Genomic DNA, 17413 nt, shown 5'->3' with positions numbered 1-17413 from the left:
CAGGTACCGCTACCCTAGCATGGATGAGCTGGCGGAAATGCTGCCTGCTGTTCTCACCCACCTGAGGTGAGTTTGCGCTCCTGGCGGGCTCCCCCCACCCCACCCCACCCCACCCCACCCCACCCCACCCTGCCAGTGGCCCACGCAGCCGTGGGACAGAGGGGCTCTGTGGGCGACGCGTTCGCCACGCCCCCCTGCGCGACTCCAGGGACAAGCCTTCAGTGCAGGCGAGCTGCTGTGAGGCCTGGCTGGGGCAGGGATCCGGAGCGGGAGCGAGTGTCTTTTCTGACTGTGTCTGTTTCAGCCTGAGGAGCATCGTTGGGATTGGCGTTGGCGCTGGGGCGTACATCCTCAGCAGGTTTGCAGTAAGTAGCTTTTCCCCCTCCCCTCACTTCCTGCCTCTTTGCAGGGCCTGGGCAGAGAGGCAGGGCTTGCAGCGTGGCCAGCCAGTGCTGGAAGGGGATCTGATCAAAAGGCTGACGTGAAAACGGACCCTGCCATGGTCGCCCACGAAGGCCCTGAACCCACGAACAGAGACGTGGTCTGTCTGGCCAGCCAGTGAGAGACCACAGGGACCTGATGCAAACCTGCTGTGTGAGAGGAGGGCGCCCCGGGACCCACCCTCCGAGCCAGAGGGAGCGAGAGGGGAGCCGGGCTTCGAGCCCGGGAGGGGAAAAGTTGGCTGCCACCGTTGATTAAGGAGTCTCTGGGTCCTTGTCTGCCACGATGCGCTTGGCACTAGCTGCCCAGCTGCGCTCCCCACGGATAAGGCATCTCTTGGAGCCCACCGTGCTCTGGCAGTGTTCTGCAGCTCTCTGCTCTTCCAGCAATTGGGGGTTTCCTTACCAAGTTTTTGGACGTTTGCCTCTGCTTCTCCTCCCGGTGGAGCAGCGAGTCACCGCAGTGGTGTGTAAGACGTGGGGGCCACTAGGCTGGGTGGACTGCAGAGAGCCCACGGGACCAAGGAAGGGGTTAGAAACCTGGCCCATAAGGATCGGTGAACAAAGCGGGGCATGCTCAGACTTCGCCAGACTCGCCTTTGGGCAATTGCAGGGTCCCAGACTGCAGAGCGAAGGGCCCTGGAATGGGCCGGGGAGGGGGTGCTTGGCTTGTGTAGCCTAGCAGAGCCAAGGCTGAGGCGCGCTAGATGCCGAGGGGTAGACCCGGGGAGGAGGCGGAGTCGCTGAAGCTCAGAGCCAATGGTAGCACAAGGACACTGGCCATCCGTAAGCTCAGAGTAGCAATGAGGCGAAGGTTTCCAGCTATCACAAGAGGCAGGGGCTGGACCAGCCTGGCAAGCGGGGGCAAAAAGCCTAGCTCACTTCACGAGTGAACTTGAGGGGTTTGTGGGGGCGGGGCTAGTGAGGTTCCCCCCACTGCTTGGGGCCCACCTGTGAGTGCTGTCCGTGGCGGTGGGGGAGGCGCAGCAAGGCTGTTCTGCAGAACCTCACCCCACTGCCACGGGCTCCCAAGCCACCGCTAAGGGGCCCTCCCTTGCGGCATCAGGCCATGCGGAGAAGCCATCTGGCCCTCCGCTCTTCACCTCGTGTCACATGCCCCCTTTGCCCCCACGCTGCCGAGAATCCCTCTGGGCAGCCTTCCTTCTCCTTAACGGCAGGCGCTGCCTGCATCGGTGTCCGGAGTGCCTCTGCTGCCACGCCAGCCCCTCTGCCCTTCACAGGCCGCTGACACCGCTCTCTCCACGTGCTCTCAAGGGCCACCACTCAGCCAAGCCTCAGAACCAGGGCGCCCGTCAGCCGTACCCCTCCAGAAAGCCTGGCCTCCCTCGGCGCCGCGGCTCTGGGCTCGCCTGCTGCTCTCCCTGCCCCTCGAGGCTCTCCCCGGCGGATCCAGCCAAGGATGCTCCTGCTGCCCATCGCTTCCTTCACGGGAGGGAGGCCACAGAGGCCTGGCCTTGTCCTCGCGACTCCTCTGCAAACAGACCCACCCACCTCTCTGCTGGAGTCTCTTAGGGACTCATGCTCCACCCAGCTGAAACCCAGCTCCGCCCCTTCCTGCTCAGCCCTTCCATGCTGCTCCCTGCGCACGCCACCGCCTCGGGCCTGGAGCCCGAGCAACCTCTGACTCGGGCTTCTCCTAGGGCCTCACAGCCAGGCCTGCTGTGCGTCTGGCAGATCCCTTCTCCATCACGTTTCCAAGACAGTGCTCTTCCTTGTCCTTCCCTGCGACTGAATCCCCCCGCCCAAGCTCGGAGCCGTTTGCGTACCTCAGAGTTACAACCGCTGTGGGGTGGCGGCTGCCTGGGGCGGTTCTTTCGAAGGTCCGCCTCCAAGCATGGACTTCCACGAGCACCGGAACGGCTTCCCGAGCTTGCTGAATCTCTCCCTGCTGCTCCCGGAGTGCACACGTCTGGTTCCAAAGGAGTCCGTGTGGAACTGCACCTTCTGCCGACACCCCCCTTGGGTGAACAGATGCAGCCGTGGCCCGCTGAGAGCCACTCCCAATGCTGCAGCAAAGATCGTTTGCCTAGTTTATTGCTTTGACCCTGTTACCCCTCCCCCCGCGAGGGCCCCCGCTCGCTCTGCCTCCCCCCCGCTCGCTCTGCCTCCCCCCCGCTCCGTCTGCCTCCCCCCGCGAGGGCCCCCATCTCTGTCACAGCAAAAGTAAGCTGCTTATCGTCACTAAGGCCTTTCCTGGCCTATCCCCACCTGATTCTCTCATTCCGTATCAAAACGTTGATGCTCTTCCAGTGTGCCCATTACACCGGCCTGCATTGCCCGCTGAACGTTTCAACAAGCACCCTCATGCTTTCCCCTGTAAACATCAGCAAAACTAACTGGTGCGCCCGCTTCGTCCCCCTCCTGACGATGCTCGTGGCGCTGCCAGTGGGCTGGCTGGGGTGAGCTGCAAGCACAGCCTGGCATGGTGCGTGGCATCGTCCGGTCGCTTCCCTGCGCTCCCCCGTCTGGCTGGCGGCTTTGTCACCTCCTGGGAGCAAGGCCCGTGCTGGAAAGAGAAATCTCACTTCCCAAAGCTGCAGGTCAGACGTGGAGCACGGTACGGCGCAGCGCGGTGCTGGGAGTGAGCGCTGTCGCTGCGGGCTCGGAGCACACAGCTGGACGGATGTTCTTGCACCCTGTGCCAAGCGCTCTGGGTGCAGGCTCTAGCGTGGCCATGGCTGTTCCAGAAAATGGACCTCTGGTGGTTTTAGCACGGCGGGGATGTGGGGGCAGAGGCACCCAAGTCCCATGCCAGGCTCCATCCAGCTTCTTGCCTCCTGTGCGTGGGTGCAAACTGAAACGGCTCGAGGCAGCTGTAAAGAAACGGGCCCTGCGGGGAATTTTGGGTGCTGGCCTGTCCCTGGGCCGGGGCCTGCCCAAGGAGCCTCCAGGCAGGGTGCGGCCCCAGAATCTCTGCCTGCTTGGCTGCCCTAGACAGTCCCTTGGGTTGTCCTGCCCAATAGACCAGGGCGAGGCTGCTGCCCCAGCTCCGGGAGAACTGTCCATGAGGGTCCTCGTCCCTTGCTGGCTTGGCGCCTCCTGGGGCCCTCACGCTGTGTCTCTCCTTGCAGCTGAATCACCCCGACCTGGTGGAGGGGCTCGTGCTTATCAATGTGGATCCATGCGCAAGAGGCTGGATGGATTGGGCCGCAGCCAAGGTGAGACCCCCCGGCTGTGCCACAGACCGCCCCGTGCAGGCCCTGAGGCCGCGCTCTCGGGGGAAGCAGGCTGGGATTGGGCGTGCTTGGCTGGGAGACCCAGCAGTCAGCACTGCACTCGGGCCCAGCACGGAGGGTTTCTGGGGTGCCGGTGACCTGCCCCAAGGAGCTGTGTTCTGAATGCTTCTGCGACAGGCACCAAAGCGCCAGCCTCTGCTGCCTGCCCCAGCCTGTGGCCTTTGCAGGGTCTCCCCCTTCGGCACCACGCTGCCCAGGGTGCCAGTTGCATGAGACATTTTTGTTCCTTCTCAGTTTTCTGGCTGGACAACCAACATCGTGGACATTGTCCTGGCTCACCATTTTGGGCAGGTAAGTGTAGCGCCCCCTCTCCACCTGGTTACCTTCTTTTAGAGCCAATCTCCTTTCAGGTTCGGATGGATAGGTCTGGGTTCTTCTGGATCCCGCCACCTACTCAATTTTATTCTTTCTGATTGATGTACTTGGCGGTGCCTCCACCCCCCTCACTCCTTCCTAGCAGGGTTGCCAGGGCAGCTTGGGAGGAAAATTCTAGCCCAGGATAATCCCCACGTATTCGCCAGATAGTTGGAGACTCCCAGAAAATAACACAAACACATACACTATAATAAACACAATTATATTAAACAGGAGACAATTATAACAGAACAGGGTAAAACATTATTTTTAGGGTCACCGGTGCCCTGCAACTGTGAAGTTAGTGTCCCGTTGGTACGCGTACTTTGTTGGGGCCCTTGATGACTGTTGACCACACAATCCTTCTCTGCAGAGGTTTAGCAGTGGGGCTGACTAGGTCCAGTACAGCCCAAAGGACTCACAAATGGGAGAAGGCAGCAAATCCCTCCACAGTTTAATAGGCTGCAGGTAATAAAATCCCTAAACAAATTCCCTGACTTACTAACTAAAAATTGGTGCACTCACACACTCCATGAATGACCTCAGGTTGAGAGATGACTCAGTCTCTGCAAAGGGGCTGCTCTCTTCTCACAGGGGTCCTCTTCAAGCAGGAACCAGGCTGCTTCGGTCCCAGAATTTCCCCTCACTGTGAAGGGGTGCAGGGCTCAAGATGCAGACCACACAACTGCACCAAAATTCAAAACTATAGCCTCCCAGGCCAGCCTCCAGACCCACACAGCAGGCAGCAGCCCTGAACTTGCTGCTAGAGCCCAGCTGACCATGCAGTGACTCTCTCACCCAGGGAGCTGGAGAGCCAACTCCGCCTGGCTGGGGAAGCCTCCCAGCAAACTCCACAACTGGGAATCAACAGTGGAGACATAAACCCAGCTGAGGGATCCTGCCTTCAGGTCCCTAGAGGCTAGCTCTCAGGGGGAACCCTGCATGCAGGCCTGGGGCTTACTAGCTCCCACACACTCAGTCCTCCCCTTTTCCTGGCTGGCTCCAGACTCCCCTCAACAATGGTCTCTCCTTCCCCCTGGGAGGGGCATCTCACTCCCTGTGGGTTGCCGGGCAGACTCTGGCCCTGGTAGGGAGGGGGAGCCAAGGCAAACTCAGAGTGCCTCTCCCTGAGCTGCCAGCAGACAAAGCCCCGGGAATCCAAGCAATCTCCTTGGGGGTTACATAAGGAACTGGCAGGCTGCAGAGTTGGCCACGCCAGGCAAAGTGTGGGCCTTGCATTTTGGACACAGCTGTGTGTCAGACCCTGAGATCTCTCTGTGCCACACGTGGTGCCAAGGGCTCTCCTGGGCAGCCCTGCAGCCTTGAGCTGGCACTTGAGCAACACGCCTGCCCAGCCCTCTTGCTCCATTTTCCCCATGGGGCGAGGCCGTGCAGTGTGGACAGACTGCTGGTTTCCTACACGAGCCCTTCCCCCGTCTGCACAGGGGAACGGAAGGGCGGGTGGTGCGGCATGTGCGGATGCCAGTCTTCCGGCCCTGGTGCCCTCCAGGCTTGTAGAAGTTCTCGGGAAGCAGCAGCTTCCCCGTAGGCCACCAGTACAAACTGGTTTTCAAAACAAGACTCTTCTCATAGCTCTTTCCTCGGTGCTCCTGCTGCAGGCAGGCCCCTCTGGCTTTGGGGAGCGTCGGCACCGAGGAAGCTGGCTGTGCTCTCATTGCCTGGGAGCGTCCCAGGGAGCAGCTGTGCCTTTGGGCAGAGGTCAGATGTTTAATGTTTGAGGCCATCCCTTGCCCAGGCTTTTGCAGGAATGCTTCAGGGAGCCGGTGATCCAGGAGAGTCCTTTACCAGCAGCCTGTTCAGGGAGGTAAACGGCTTTCCTGGCCTGGGACAACACGTGGAGCTGGAGACACTATTACAGGGAAAATTGGACTGCTTGGAAGAGCAGTGACCTTGCGGAGGAAGCGGGAGAGCCATGGGAGGAGCAGGCAGAGGGTCAGGGCTCCCTTAGAGGTGGAGTTAAGATGAAGCCGTTCCACTTCCAAAGCAAGCCTGCTCCAATGGCACCGCTTGCACCTGCTCCTTTGCTGTCCTGCCGCTCCCTCCCCCGAATTCCCCACTAGCGAGGGGTGTGAGGAACGTCCGGGTTCCCGCAGAGGTGGCTCTGCCGATGCAGGTTTCCAGGGAGTATGTCGGGGCTGGTAGGAGCTGCTGACGCACGAGCCCGTCGGTCGCTTTAGCAGACGCGCTGCTCTTCACCCCTCAGTCCACTACTCACTGCCCCACCTCGCTGCTGTCTCTCCTCCCCGCCTGCGGCCATCTCGCAGTCAGGGCTCCTCTGCGCTGCCGGCAGTGCCCGCGTGGAGGAGAAGGAATTCTGCCAGGCCAGGGACACCACCCCCCAGGCCACATGGACGTTGGTGGCACAGCTGTGGGGGAGGGGCCTTCCCACGCCCAGCAGGCGCAGAGGTGCCGGGGGAGCGGGCATGATGCTCCCCACCCGGGCTGGTGCAGAGGTGCCAGGGGGGCGGGCGCAGAGGTGCTGGGGGGCGGGCGCGATGCTCCCCACCTGGGCGGGCGCAGAGGTGCCAGGGGGGTGGGCGCAGAGGTGCCGGGGAGCCGGTGCAGAGGTGCCAGGGGGGCAGGCGTGATGCTCCCCACCTGGGCGGGCGCAGAGGTGCCGGGGAGCGGGTGCAGAGGTGCCAGGGGGGCAGGCGCGATGACCCCACCTGGGCGGGTGCAGAGGTGCCGGGGGGCGGGCGCGATGCTCCCCACCTGGGCGGGTGCAGAGGTGCCGGGCGCGATGCTCCCCACCTGGGCGGGCGCAGAGGTGCCGGGGGGCGGGCGCAGAGGTGCTGGGGGGCGGGCGCGATGCTCCCCACCTGGGCGGGTGCAGAGGTGCCGGGGGGCGGGCGCAGAGGTGCTGGGGGGCGGGCGCGATGCTCCCCACCTGGGCGGGTGCAGAGGTGCCGGGGGGCGGGCGCGATGCTTCTCTGCATATAGCACTAGTCGAAGGGGTCGTGTCTGCCTTTGAGCTACAAGGTTTAGAGCAAGTAGCAGCCCTTGGCTTGGCGGCAGCTGCCGCAGTGGGTGTCTCTTTCCAGGGCAGTGGTGTCCCGTTCAGGAAGGCCTCTGGCCTCTCCTCTGGGCTGGTGCTGCTGGAAACGGCTCGGCCAACCTGAGGGCCGGCCCAGAGCAGGGCTTGGGGTTTGGCCTTTGCGGGGCGTCTCGTGGGCGGGATTGTTTGGCGGATCCTGACGCTCGGGGGTGTCGTTTGGAGACGCTTGCTCGTACAAAGCAGCGCTCAGTATCTTCTCCCCCTCCCCGCCCCCGCAGGAGGAGCTGCAGGCTAACCTGGACCTGATCCAGACCTACAGACTGCACATTGCACAGGACATTAACCCGGAGAACCTGCAGCTGTTCCTTGCCTCCTATAACAGGTACAGGGCTGTGCCGGGGCGGGATGTCCATCTCCGAGCTGCCCTCGGGCCCTGTGCCTCACGGGGTGCGCGCTGCGCTGGAGCAAATGTGACACGGGGAGAGAACGGTTCAGTCCAAGGGGCCTTGAAGTTCCTCGTCTGCAGTGACTCTCCCAGCCTCGCTCTCTGTGCGCACGGCCCTGGACTCCTGGACCTGGTGGTTTGCTGTTGCCTCCGCCGCCTTCCCCAGACCCGCCTCGTGCAGACAGCGGCTAAGCGCCTCGTGCGCTGTGCTCAGAGCCTCCACCCCACCTCCCACCGCTTGGTGTCCCTCCTGCCCTGGAAGTGTGCGCCAAGTGAGCCGCCCGGCCCCTGCTCTGAGCCGTTGTTTCGGAGGCTTGCGGGCCCAGCCCTGTTTTCTGACTGCAAGCAGTGTGGGGCATCGAGCGGCCTTGGCAGACGTGGCTCGCGAATTCCTGAGCGTGACCCTCCTCACTCTGGGCTCTGGGCTCTGGGCTCCGCTCGGGAGGCCGGGCGCTCCTGGCCATGGCCCCTGCAGACAGAAGCCACTGGCTCTGCCACGTCCAGATGACCTGGGGTGCTCTTCTGCTTTGTCTTCCAGCCGCAGAGACCTGGACATTCAGCGCCCGGTTCTGGGCGCCGATGAAAACACAGCAAAGACATTCAAGTAAGTGGCTGCGGGAAGACCAGCACTTCCCCTTCCCGCGGCGTCGGTCAGCAGGGAGAACCGCTTCTCCGCGCCAGCCCCAAGAGCCTGAATGCTGAAGAGTGTTCAGCAGCGGCAGCTCGGGGCAGAAATCTGAATCCAGAGGGCAGCGTGGTGGGAGCACAAGGCGGCTCCAGGGCGAGGTGCTGGTGCTGCCCTGACAGCAGGAATTGCCCTTCGTGGCGGGTCCTCCCAAGCTCTCAGCACTCCTGGCCTCGCTGGGCTCGGAAGAGCTGCTTTAGCCGCTTCAATGAAAGACTTGTCGGTCTTACCTTTTGGGGATTTGCAAATTGACTCGCTTCTGTATTAGAGCAAAATCTGAGACCGAGGCCAACGGAGAGTTCACTGACCTTGTTTGCCCAGGCCGGGGGGGCGGGAGGGGGGCTGGGTTCCCTGGGGAGGGGCGGAATCGCCGTCCCTAGAGGTGTTTACGTCCCGGCTTGACCAAGCCCTGGCTGGGCTGATTGTCGGGTTGTCGGGCCCTGGGCAGGGGCCTGGACTCGACGACTCCTGAGGGCTCTGCCCGCCCTGCGTTCTAGGGTTACGATGCTGGTCGGCAGACATTAGAATTGGCTGGTAAATTTTCATCCAAGGGAAGCACAAAGTCTAAGGTTTCATTTACAGAACCCCAGCTCTTCCCGCCTTCGGGTTGAGGGAACCGCTCCCGAGGCAACTCAGCAGAACTGCGATCCCTGCTGTTAGCCTGAGATCACAGCTCTGGGAGGTGTCAACTGCTCCGCTTCTTTCAGTGGTTGGAGTTGAACTTGTTTTAGTGGCCAGGACATCGGGGCTGGCGTCCCCTCCTGCAGACCTCGCAGACAGGAGAAATTCCCTCTGCGGGACCCGCTGTGCCGCCCAGGCCAGGGTGCTGGTAGCAGGAGCCCCTCTGGGCGCCAGTGTGTGGTGTGTGCTTGTCCTGAGGGATGAGAGTTGGTGAGTTTCGTAAAGTGGACCAGCCCAACCTCCAAGGGAGGGGGAGTTTCGTAAAGGGGCCCAGCCCCCAGGGAGGGGGAGTTTCGTAAAGGGGCCCAGCCCCCAGGGAGGGGGAGTTTCATAGAGGGGCCCAGCCCCCAGGGAGGGGGAGTTTCGTAAAGGGGCCCGGCCCCCAGGGAGGGGGAGTTTCATAGAGGGGCCCGGCCCCCAGGGAGGGGGAGTTTCGCCGATTTCCAGGCACAGCGCAGTGCCAGCCCTGGAGAGAGCGTGACCACGTCGAGGCCCCCAGATCCCTCCACCCATTCGCGAGCGGTGGGCATAGCCCTGGACGCCCTGGCCTTGACCTCTTTATTCAGAGCCAGTGCAGGTGGCTCTTGGGGGCCTGCCCAGCTGTCTCGGCACAGGCCAGTCAGCACCCTGCTGCTCCCTTGATCACTGGCTGCTAGAGCAGCCCAACACTGCCGATGGCCATTGGCTCTAGCCATGCTGCCTGTGCTGGGCAGCTGGGGAGGGAGGCCGAGAGCCAGCGGTGCTAGGTGGGCCTTCCCTCGTGGCGGGGCACTCCTGAGTTTGCTGGCTAAGCAGTGCAAAGGCGGCGGTGTCTGGGCGGCAGCTGTGCCCAGCAGCCTCTGTCAGTGTGTACAGCAGGGGCGCTAGCGCTGCAGGGTTCCGTAGCGGCGCGGGGAGGGGCGGCGGCAGCGGCACGTGTGGGAGGCGCCGCAGGGTTCTGTAGCGGCGCGGGGAGAGGCGGCGGCGCATGCAGGGGGCGCCGCAGGGTTCTGTAGTGGCGGGGGAGGGGGCAGCGGCAGCGGCGCGTGTGGGAGGTGCCGCAGGGTTCTGTAGCGGCGGGGGAGGGGGCGGCGGCAGCGGCGCGTGTGGGAGGTGCCGCGGGGTTCTGTAGTGGCGGGGGAGGGGGCGGCGGCAGCGGCGCGTGTGGGAGGTGCCGCGGGGTTCTGTAGCGGCGGGGGAGGGGGCGGCGGCAGCGGCGCGTGTGGGAGGCGCCACAGGGTTCTGTAGTGGCGGGGGAAAGGGCGGCGGCAGCGGCGCGTGTGGGAGGCGCCGCGGGGTTCTGTAGTGGCGGGGGAGGGGGCGGCGGCAGCGGCGCGTGTGGGAGGCGCCGCGGGGTTCTGTAGTGGCGGGGGAGGGGGCGGCGGCAGCGGCGCGTGTGGGAGGTGCCGTGGGGTTCTGTAGCGGCGGGGGAAAGGGCGGCGGCAGCGGCGCGTGTGGGAGGTGCCGCGGGGTTCTGTAGCGGCGGGGGAGGGGGCGGCGGCAGCGGCGCGTGTGGGAGGTGCCGCGGGGTTCTGTAGCGGCGGGGGAGGGGGCGGCAGCAGCGGCGCGTGTGGGAGGCGCCACAGGGTTCTGTAGTGGTGGGGGAAAGGGCGGCGGCAGCGGCGCGTGTGGGAGGCGCCGCGGGGTTCTGTAGTGGCGGGGGAGGGAGCGGCGGCAGCGGCGGGGGAGGGGGCGGCGGCAGCGGCGCGTGTGGGAGGTGCCGCGGGGTTCTGTAGCGGCGGGGGAGGGGGCGGCAGCAGCGGCGCGTGTGGGAGGCGCCACAGGGTTCTGTAGTGGCGGGGGAAAGGGCGGCGGCAGCGGCGCGTGTGGGAGGCGCCGCGGGGTTCTGTAGTGGCGGGGGAGGGAGCGGCGGCAGCGGCGCGTGTGGGAGGCGCCGCAGGGTTCTGTAGCGGCGGGGGAGGGGCGGCGGCAGCGGCGCGTGTGGGAGGCGCCGCAGGGTTCTGTAGCGGCGGGGGAGGGGGCGGCGGCAGCGGCGCGAGTGGGAGGCGCTGCAGGGTTCTGTAGTGGCGGGGGAGGGGGCGGCGGCAGCGGCGCGTGTGGGAGGCGCCGCGGGGTTCTGTAGCGGTGGGGGAGGGGGCGGCGGCAGCGGCGCGCGTGGGGGGCGCTACAGGCTTCTGTAGCAGCACGCCAGCCCTGGCTCTCTGGCCAGAGGCATCTGAAGAGAAGGCGGTGAAGCTGGAGCCATGGAGCTGTGCCTAGACGGCAGGTGGCCTAGCCGCTAACGCCCGTCTCTGCTGGCTTTGCGCAGGTGCCCTGCCTTGCTGGTGGTTGGTGACAGCGCGCCTGCCGTGGAGGCTGTGGTATGTACACGGGGGCTCCGCCCTGCCTCGCCTCGCGGACCAGCCCACCGCAGCCTGCTGCAAAGGGCCCGTCCGGCACTGCTCTGGCAGGAGTGCTGCTGGGCTTCCCCAAGGCAGAGGCCCGGCTGTGTGCCCTGGGAGCCGGCTAGCACATCCCTTGGCGGGGGACCAGGGAGGACCCGCAGGACCCGCTGCTGCCATAGACTGGGTGCGGCTGGGCGGGGCAGCCAGCAGCCGCCGCTCTCCAGGCCCCCAGCTCTAGCGGCCGTGCTGCCAGCAGAAGCAGCACCCGAGGAAGGGTGGGAGTGGGCACGAGGGGAGGGCGCGCCCCAGCCCTTGCTGTAGCTCTGTGCGGCGTGGAGCTCAGCCCCCCTGCTCTGGAGCTCTCGCCCGCGTGCATGCGGTGCCAGTGGGTTTCTCTCCTTGCTTGTAGGTTGAATGTAACTCCCGGCTGGACCCCACCATCACCACGCTCCTGAAGGTATCCGCCCCCGGCCTTCCCGCCTGGGGACTGCGCCGCGTCACACGGACACGCGCCGACCGAGAGCCGGAGCGCAGGGCTCCTTGGGCCCCTGTGCCAGGGCCAGCACGAGTCACGTGTCCCTTCAGGCCCCCTCTGCCCATCACCTGGGCACTGCTCAGCTGGGCGCAAGGGCCTGGCTGGTGGGGGAGGAGTCTGGCCCTTGCAGGTGGCTCTGGGGCTGGCAGTGTTACCAACCCTCTTTCTCTCTTGCAGATGGCAGACTGTGGAGGGCTGCCCCAGGTGGTCCAGGTGAGAGCCTGTCTGGCCCCGCCTTCCCCAGCCTGGCCCAGTGGTGCCGGTTAACGACTCGCTTTTGTCTCCTCAGCCCGGAAAGCTGACAGAAGCCTTCAAGTACTTCGTACAAGGGATGGGCTACAGTAAGTGCCAAACGCAGCCCCCGTGGGGCGGGGTGGGGCCGCTGGCCTCCTGGGCGGGGCTGGGCCGCTGGCTGTCGGCCAGGCACACGACCTGGGGTCGGCCGGCCGGCAGGCAGGTGCCTCGTGCTGACAGGCGCGCAGGGAGTGGTGCTGGCTGTGCCCTGGGCTACGGACACGGCTGCCTAAGCGCTGTCCCTGGGCAGGGGTGCCCGCCAGCGGCCCAGGGCACTAGGCTCCGCCCTCCATGTGCTCTGGGCCAGCAGGGGCGTGGCTTGGAGGCGGGGCCTGGGCCCGGTTAGCTTCCCTTCCCCCAGTGACCTGTCCAGCAGAGCTCTGAGCCTGCCTGGCCTGGCCAAGGCGCCAGTGTGGGGCCCAGGCCCTGGGGTCATGCTGGGGCCGTCGCAGCATGGTCTGAGGACGGGTGAGCTGCAAAGGCAAGTGCTCAGGCCACGGTTGCTGGAGCAGCTGGCACCACAGGACTGGCTGCTGCAGTGCAGGGTGTGTGTGGGGATAAGGGTAGGGCAGGGCGTGTGCGGGTAGGGGACAGGGACAGGGCAGGGCGTGTGCCCGGGCGGGGGACAGGGACAGGGCAGGGCGCATGTCCGGGTGGGGGACAGGGTAGGGCAGAGCATGTGCTTAGCCCTGGGGGAGGGCGTGTGCGTGCCCGGGCGGGGGACAGGGATAGGGCAGGGCTTGTGCCCGGGTGGGGGACAGGGTAGGGCAGGGCGTGTGCTTAGCCCTGGGGGCGGGCGTGTGCGTGCCCGGGCGGGGGACAGGGATAGGGCAGGGCTTGTGCCCGGGTGGGGGACAGGTATAGGGCAGGGCGTGTGCCCAGGTAGGGGACAGGGTAGGGTAGGGCGTGTGCTTAGCCCTGGGGGAGGGCGTGTGCGTGCCCAGGTGGGGGACAGGGATAGGGCAGGGCTTGTGCCCGGGTGGGGGACAGGGACAGGGCAGGGCGTGTGCGGGTAGGGGACAGGGATAGGGCAGGGCTTGTGCCCGGGCGGGGGACAGGGTAGGGCAGGGCGTGTGCGGTAGGGGACAGGGCAGGGCGTGTGCCCGGGCGGGGGACAGGGATAGGGCAGGGCGTGTGCGGGTAGGGGACAGGGCAGGGCGTGCCCGGGCGGGGGACAGGGATAGGGCAGGACATGTGCCCGGCTGTGAGGTGGGGACGGCGAGGACGGGGCAGAGCAAGACCTGTGTGCGTGGGGGTGTGACAGAGCTCTCCTGGGCAGCAATGGCTCGTCCCAGCTCACTAGGCCAGCCTCCCCTGAGGCCAGGGAGCCAGCACAAACGCGGCACCAGCCAGCCCCACAAGAGCCCTGGCCGTCTCCGGTAGCCACAGAGGCGGCAGGGGCGCAGGGGTTCTGCATGGGCTGAGATGCCAGCATGGCCGAGTCTCCTGAGTCTGTCTCTGGCCCGTCTTGCCTGGCAGCTGAGCTGGTGCTGCTGGTATCAGGCGGCCGGCTCCGTCAGGCGGGCTGGGGAGCGTCAGCGAGAGCAGGGCCCCTCAGCCTCCCAGCGACATGTTGGGTGGGGTGCAGGCTGTGGTCGAGCAGAGCCCTGAGAACAGAGCTAGGCCAGGCACGGCCACTCCAAGCAGGGCCTGTTTGCCCAAGGTCTCGGCAGTGAGGGAAAGCGCCTTCCTGCCTGGCTCCTGCCCCCTGGCCACAGCAGCCTGTGCTCTCGCAGCGGGGAGGGGGCCCTGTGCCCCCAGGCAGAGCCCACGCCTCTCCGGTCAGGGCCCCGGTGCCTTGTGGCCTCGTGGGGGGCAGCAGGCTGAGAGCACTGACCTGGGGCGCTCCAAAAGCCCGGGGAGCCGCTCGGGACGTGGTGGTCGGGTTCCTTGTCTGCCAGCGGGGGCTGTGAGGGCCGCTGCCTCCAAGCGGGACGGGGGAGCCCAGCTGACGGGGAGCTGACTTGCTCTCTCTTGTTCATCTCTTCCCTGTCTCCCGCTGTTCCAGTCCCTTACGTGCAGCTCAGCCACCTGAGCCCGGAGTCAGGTACCTGCCCCCTCGCCCGCCCGGCCGGGGCCCTGCTCTGGCTGCTCACAGCATGGCTTGGGGCTCCGTTGTGCAGGGTGTGCGCTGCCGCATGGCTGCCGCTCTCCAGCTACGGCCCCAGTGGAGACAGGCCGTGGCCGGTTCTGCCGTTTGCTGTCGCCCTGCGCTGGCGGCAGAGGGCGGCTCCCCTCTTTACGCAGCGTCCCGGCGCTGCCCCAGGGGAGCCCGGCGCTCCCGGCCTTGACAGCCCTCTCTTTCCTACAGTGCCAACGGCCAGCATGACCAGGCTGATCCGCTCCCGTACCCACTCCTCCTCCAGCGTGGGCTCTGGAGAGAGCACCCAGAGCCGGTCCCACGGCAGCAGCCAGGGCGAGGGCGCTGCTGGGCCCCCGGGCCCCGCCGACCTCCCGGACACACCTCAGACCATGGAAGTATCCTGCTGAGAGGAGCCCTTCTGGATCCAGACACTTCACCCTCCCCCATTGGCCCCTCCCAGACCCCAGCACTCCCCCCAGCAAAACCAGGCTGTTCCCCTCAGCCTGTGCATGCCCCTCCCCAGCCTGCGCTTGGTCCTTCCCCAGCCATTCCCATTCCAGCAGCCCCGCCCACCCGCCCATCACTGTCCATGCTAGCGCCCCCTCCTGTGCTGAGCCGGCCCCCACGTCTGTGTCTTTGTGAGGCTACAATTGCTTCCTAGCTGTGCTGCTGCTAGAGGACACTCGGCCTCTTGAGGGGCGGCTCTTCTGGCGCCTGGGGGGTGAGCCCACGGCGGGGCAGAGCTCCGGGCTGGAGAGGCGAGTCTTACGGCAGGGCCCGGGCCCTCCGAGGGCAGCTGGGTTCCCAGCGCCTTGGCTCGGTCTCCTGGGGTGTTCACAATGGGCAGAGCCAAGTCTTAGCTGAACCTCTTGAAAGGGCCGAGCAATTCCCCAGCTGAAATGCGCTACTCAGATTGCGTCCCCCAGGGCCTCGCCGGCGCGGTGCAGCACGTGGGCCTGGGCCTGGGATCCAGAAACAGGCTGTGGGTCGTGTGCCAGCATCCGCTTCGCCCTGCCACGCATGCCGGCCCGTGGCCCCGCCAGCTTTCCCAGTTCAAGGGGTGCTGCGCAGTGCCAGACTCTGACCGCAGCCAGGGGCGGCCTGTTCCCAGGCCTGGGGGTGTGGCTGACCAACCACAGCCGCACGCTGCAGATCCGTGGTCGTGGACTCGTGTGCTGCTCGCTGGGCGTGGCAAGTCACTCAGAGCAGGCGCCTGAAGGACCCTGCCACGCAGCAGGCCAGCCGGGACCTGAAAGGAAGGGTAAGGTGCCGGGTTACGTCAGGCCCCTGCTACAGCCAAGGTGACACCCTCTGCCGCCCGGCTCTCAGGACTGGGCCCTGGCCTCTGCCAATGGGAGACTTGGTACCGATGAATAAAACTAGAGATGAGTTACTGTGGCCTGGCTCTGTGTGGTCCTGCGGCTGTGCCACTGCTGCCTCAAACGCCCAGCTGCTCGCAGGAGGGAGCCGCCCGCCTCGGACTCCATGGGCAGGGTTACCAGATGGCTTCAAAAAAACTATGGGACACACTTGATCTCAGATGGGGGGGGGGACGGCCTGTAGGGGAGCGAGGCTGGACTGGGGGGGGGGGGAGATGGCTGGCAGGAAGCAGGGCTGCCTGGGAGAGGATGTCCTCCCCTCGCTGGGGGGCGGGGCTGGCTAGGAAGGAACTGGCTGCTGGGGGAGGGCAGGGGGGGGAAACCAGCTGTCAGGGAGCAGGGCTGGCCTAGGCGCACGCAGATCCCAGGGTCCTGCCTGCCCTGTGCAAGTCCCAGAGGCGCCCGATTCCAGCCTGCCCCGCCCTCTCCTCTCAGCTGCCTGGCTGGAGATGTGCCCGTGCAGCGCGAGCGCATCTACCAGCCAGGCCATTCGCAGCTATGTCCCAACGCTCCTAATAAAACTCAGCTCATTGCTTAACACTGGACCTTTTCTGGGTCTGGTATTTTCTCAATGTATTTCCTGGACAGAAACCTCAAATACCGGCCTGTCTGGTTGAAAACTGGACCCCTGGCGACCCTACCGCAGGCTGGGCCAATTCACTGGCCGCGGCGCCTGGCTCGGCCACCCGTTTCCGGTGCGTGGCTGTGGCTGTGCCGCCACGTCAGGCTTGGCAGCGCTCTCCATCCTGCTGCAGAGCCGAGCCCTTCACGGAGTGGGAGGGAGTCTGCAGGCCTGGGGCAGTGCCCCACGCCCGCTCGGCCATGCTGATCCCCACAAGTCCTGCCAGGAGGCAGGCGGCTGGCTGTCCAGCAGCGCTGGCTTGGTGTGCAGCCAGCAGCTCTAAACCAGGCGTCTGCAGGGGAATCCAAACCTGGGTCAGAACTGACTCCACAAGGCTCTGCCTGGCAAAGGGGCTGCCCCTCCCGAACAAGCTTTTGCCTCAAGTAGTGGAGGAGCCCTGCTGTGGCAGCAGTGGGGAGGGAGGCTGCAGCACTGGCCGAGCTCATGGGGGGACCGGCCCATGCGGGGGGGTGCTCTTGCCTCCGCGCTCCCCTGTGGCTTGGGGCGGCGTGTAGGCGCCAGCCCTAGGGCGAGGCCGGGCTGCGGGGGACACTGAGCAGCGGGGCAGTGGCCATGGACTGAGTGGTTCCTGCGGAACGTGACGCGACTGTGGCTTTGCACGCGCCCTTGGGGCATGCGGGTGGGGTTGGATTTTCATCCCAAAGCGAGGTCTCCAACCCGCAGTGGGGGAGCAGCGCTCGGTCCTGCTGGCTTCTGCGAGTCCCTGGCCACAGCCTGCCACGGCTCTCAGGTGGGGCCCACGCTTGGCTCCTGGGCGGACCCCCCCTCCAGTGCGGCAGCCCCTTCTCGGGGAGCCCCTCTCCTGCAGCGGCAGAGACACAGCCCTGTCTCAGCGCTGCAACACTCTCGGGGGGCCACTCGCCTGGGGGGCCACCTCTCAGGGCCTCCAGCCGCCCGCCTCCGCCGTGAGCCCCTGGGGGTCCCCTCTCGCTGGATGCCCGGGGCCTCCCCCCAGAAGGAACAGTGCCCCCCGCTCCCCCGCCCAGAGCGACTCCCAGCCAGCACCGAACAGGAGGGTTATGGAGCTTTGAACAGCAATGGGTCTCGCCCTCGGCCCACACGCCAGCCTCCCCTGCAGCCAGCTGAGCGCTGCCTGCCCTGCCCTCCGCCCCCAAAAACAGCCCCAGTCTCCCAGCAGAGACTCCAACACTCCCGCAACAGCACCTCCCCCGCCAGTGTCTTCCCCCAGGGCCCCTCCTTGCCGCTGTCCAATGTCCTCCCCTCGCTGGGGTCAGCTGGGCTGGTGGCCTGGGTCTCTCCCTTGTCTCTCATCTGGC

The 17413-nt window shown here is 66.0% G+C and overlaps 1 protein-coding gene across 3 annotated transcripts in view; it reads left to right on the top strand.

Annotated features, from left to right (window-relative positions):
* Positions 1–15512, top strand: part of NDRG3 (NDRG family member 3) — a 53653-nt gene extending 38141 nt beyond the window's left edge. For 2 of the 3 annotated variants that reach the window (XM_075900763.2, XM_075900764.2), the window contains 12 exons: positions 4–66; positions 305–365; positions 3533–3619; positions 3932–3988; positions 7346–7449; positions 8051–8116; positions 11127–11178; positions 11612–11659; positions 11915–11950; positions 12027–12078; positions 14040–14078; positions 14343–15512. In XM_075900763.2, the coding sequence (XP_075756878.1) occupies positions 4–66; positions 305–365; positions 3533–3619; positions 3932–3988; positions 7346–7449; positions 8051–8116; positions 11127–11178; positions 11612–11659; positions 11915–11950; positions 12027–12078; positions 14040–14078; positions 14343–14521 (844 nt within the window). In that variant the 3' untranslated portion in view covers positions 14522–15512. The remainder of the gene's footprint in view (positions 1–3; positions 67–304; positions 366–3532; positions 3620–3931; positions 3989–7345; positions 7450–8050; positions 8117–11126; positions 11179–11611; positions 11660–11914; positions 11951–12026; positions 12079–14039; positions 14079–14342) is intronic. The other variant, XM_075900765.2, reaches the window with a different exon arrangement.
* Positions 15513–17413: the final 1901 nt, after the last annotated feature.

This window comes from Pelodiscus sinensis, chromosome 17 (assembly GCF_052426305.1).
Source record: "Pelodiscus sinensis isolate ZL-2025 chromosome 17, ASM5242630v1, whole genome shotgun sequence".
NCBI lineage: Eukaryota > Metazoa > Chordata > Testudines > Trionychidae > Pelodiscus > Pelodiscus sinensis.
This window is presented reverse-complemented; position numbering and strand designations above follow the sequence as displayed.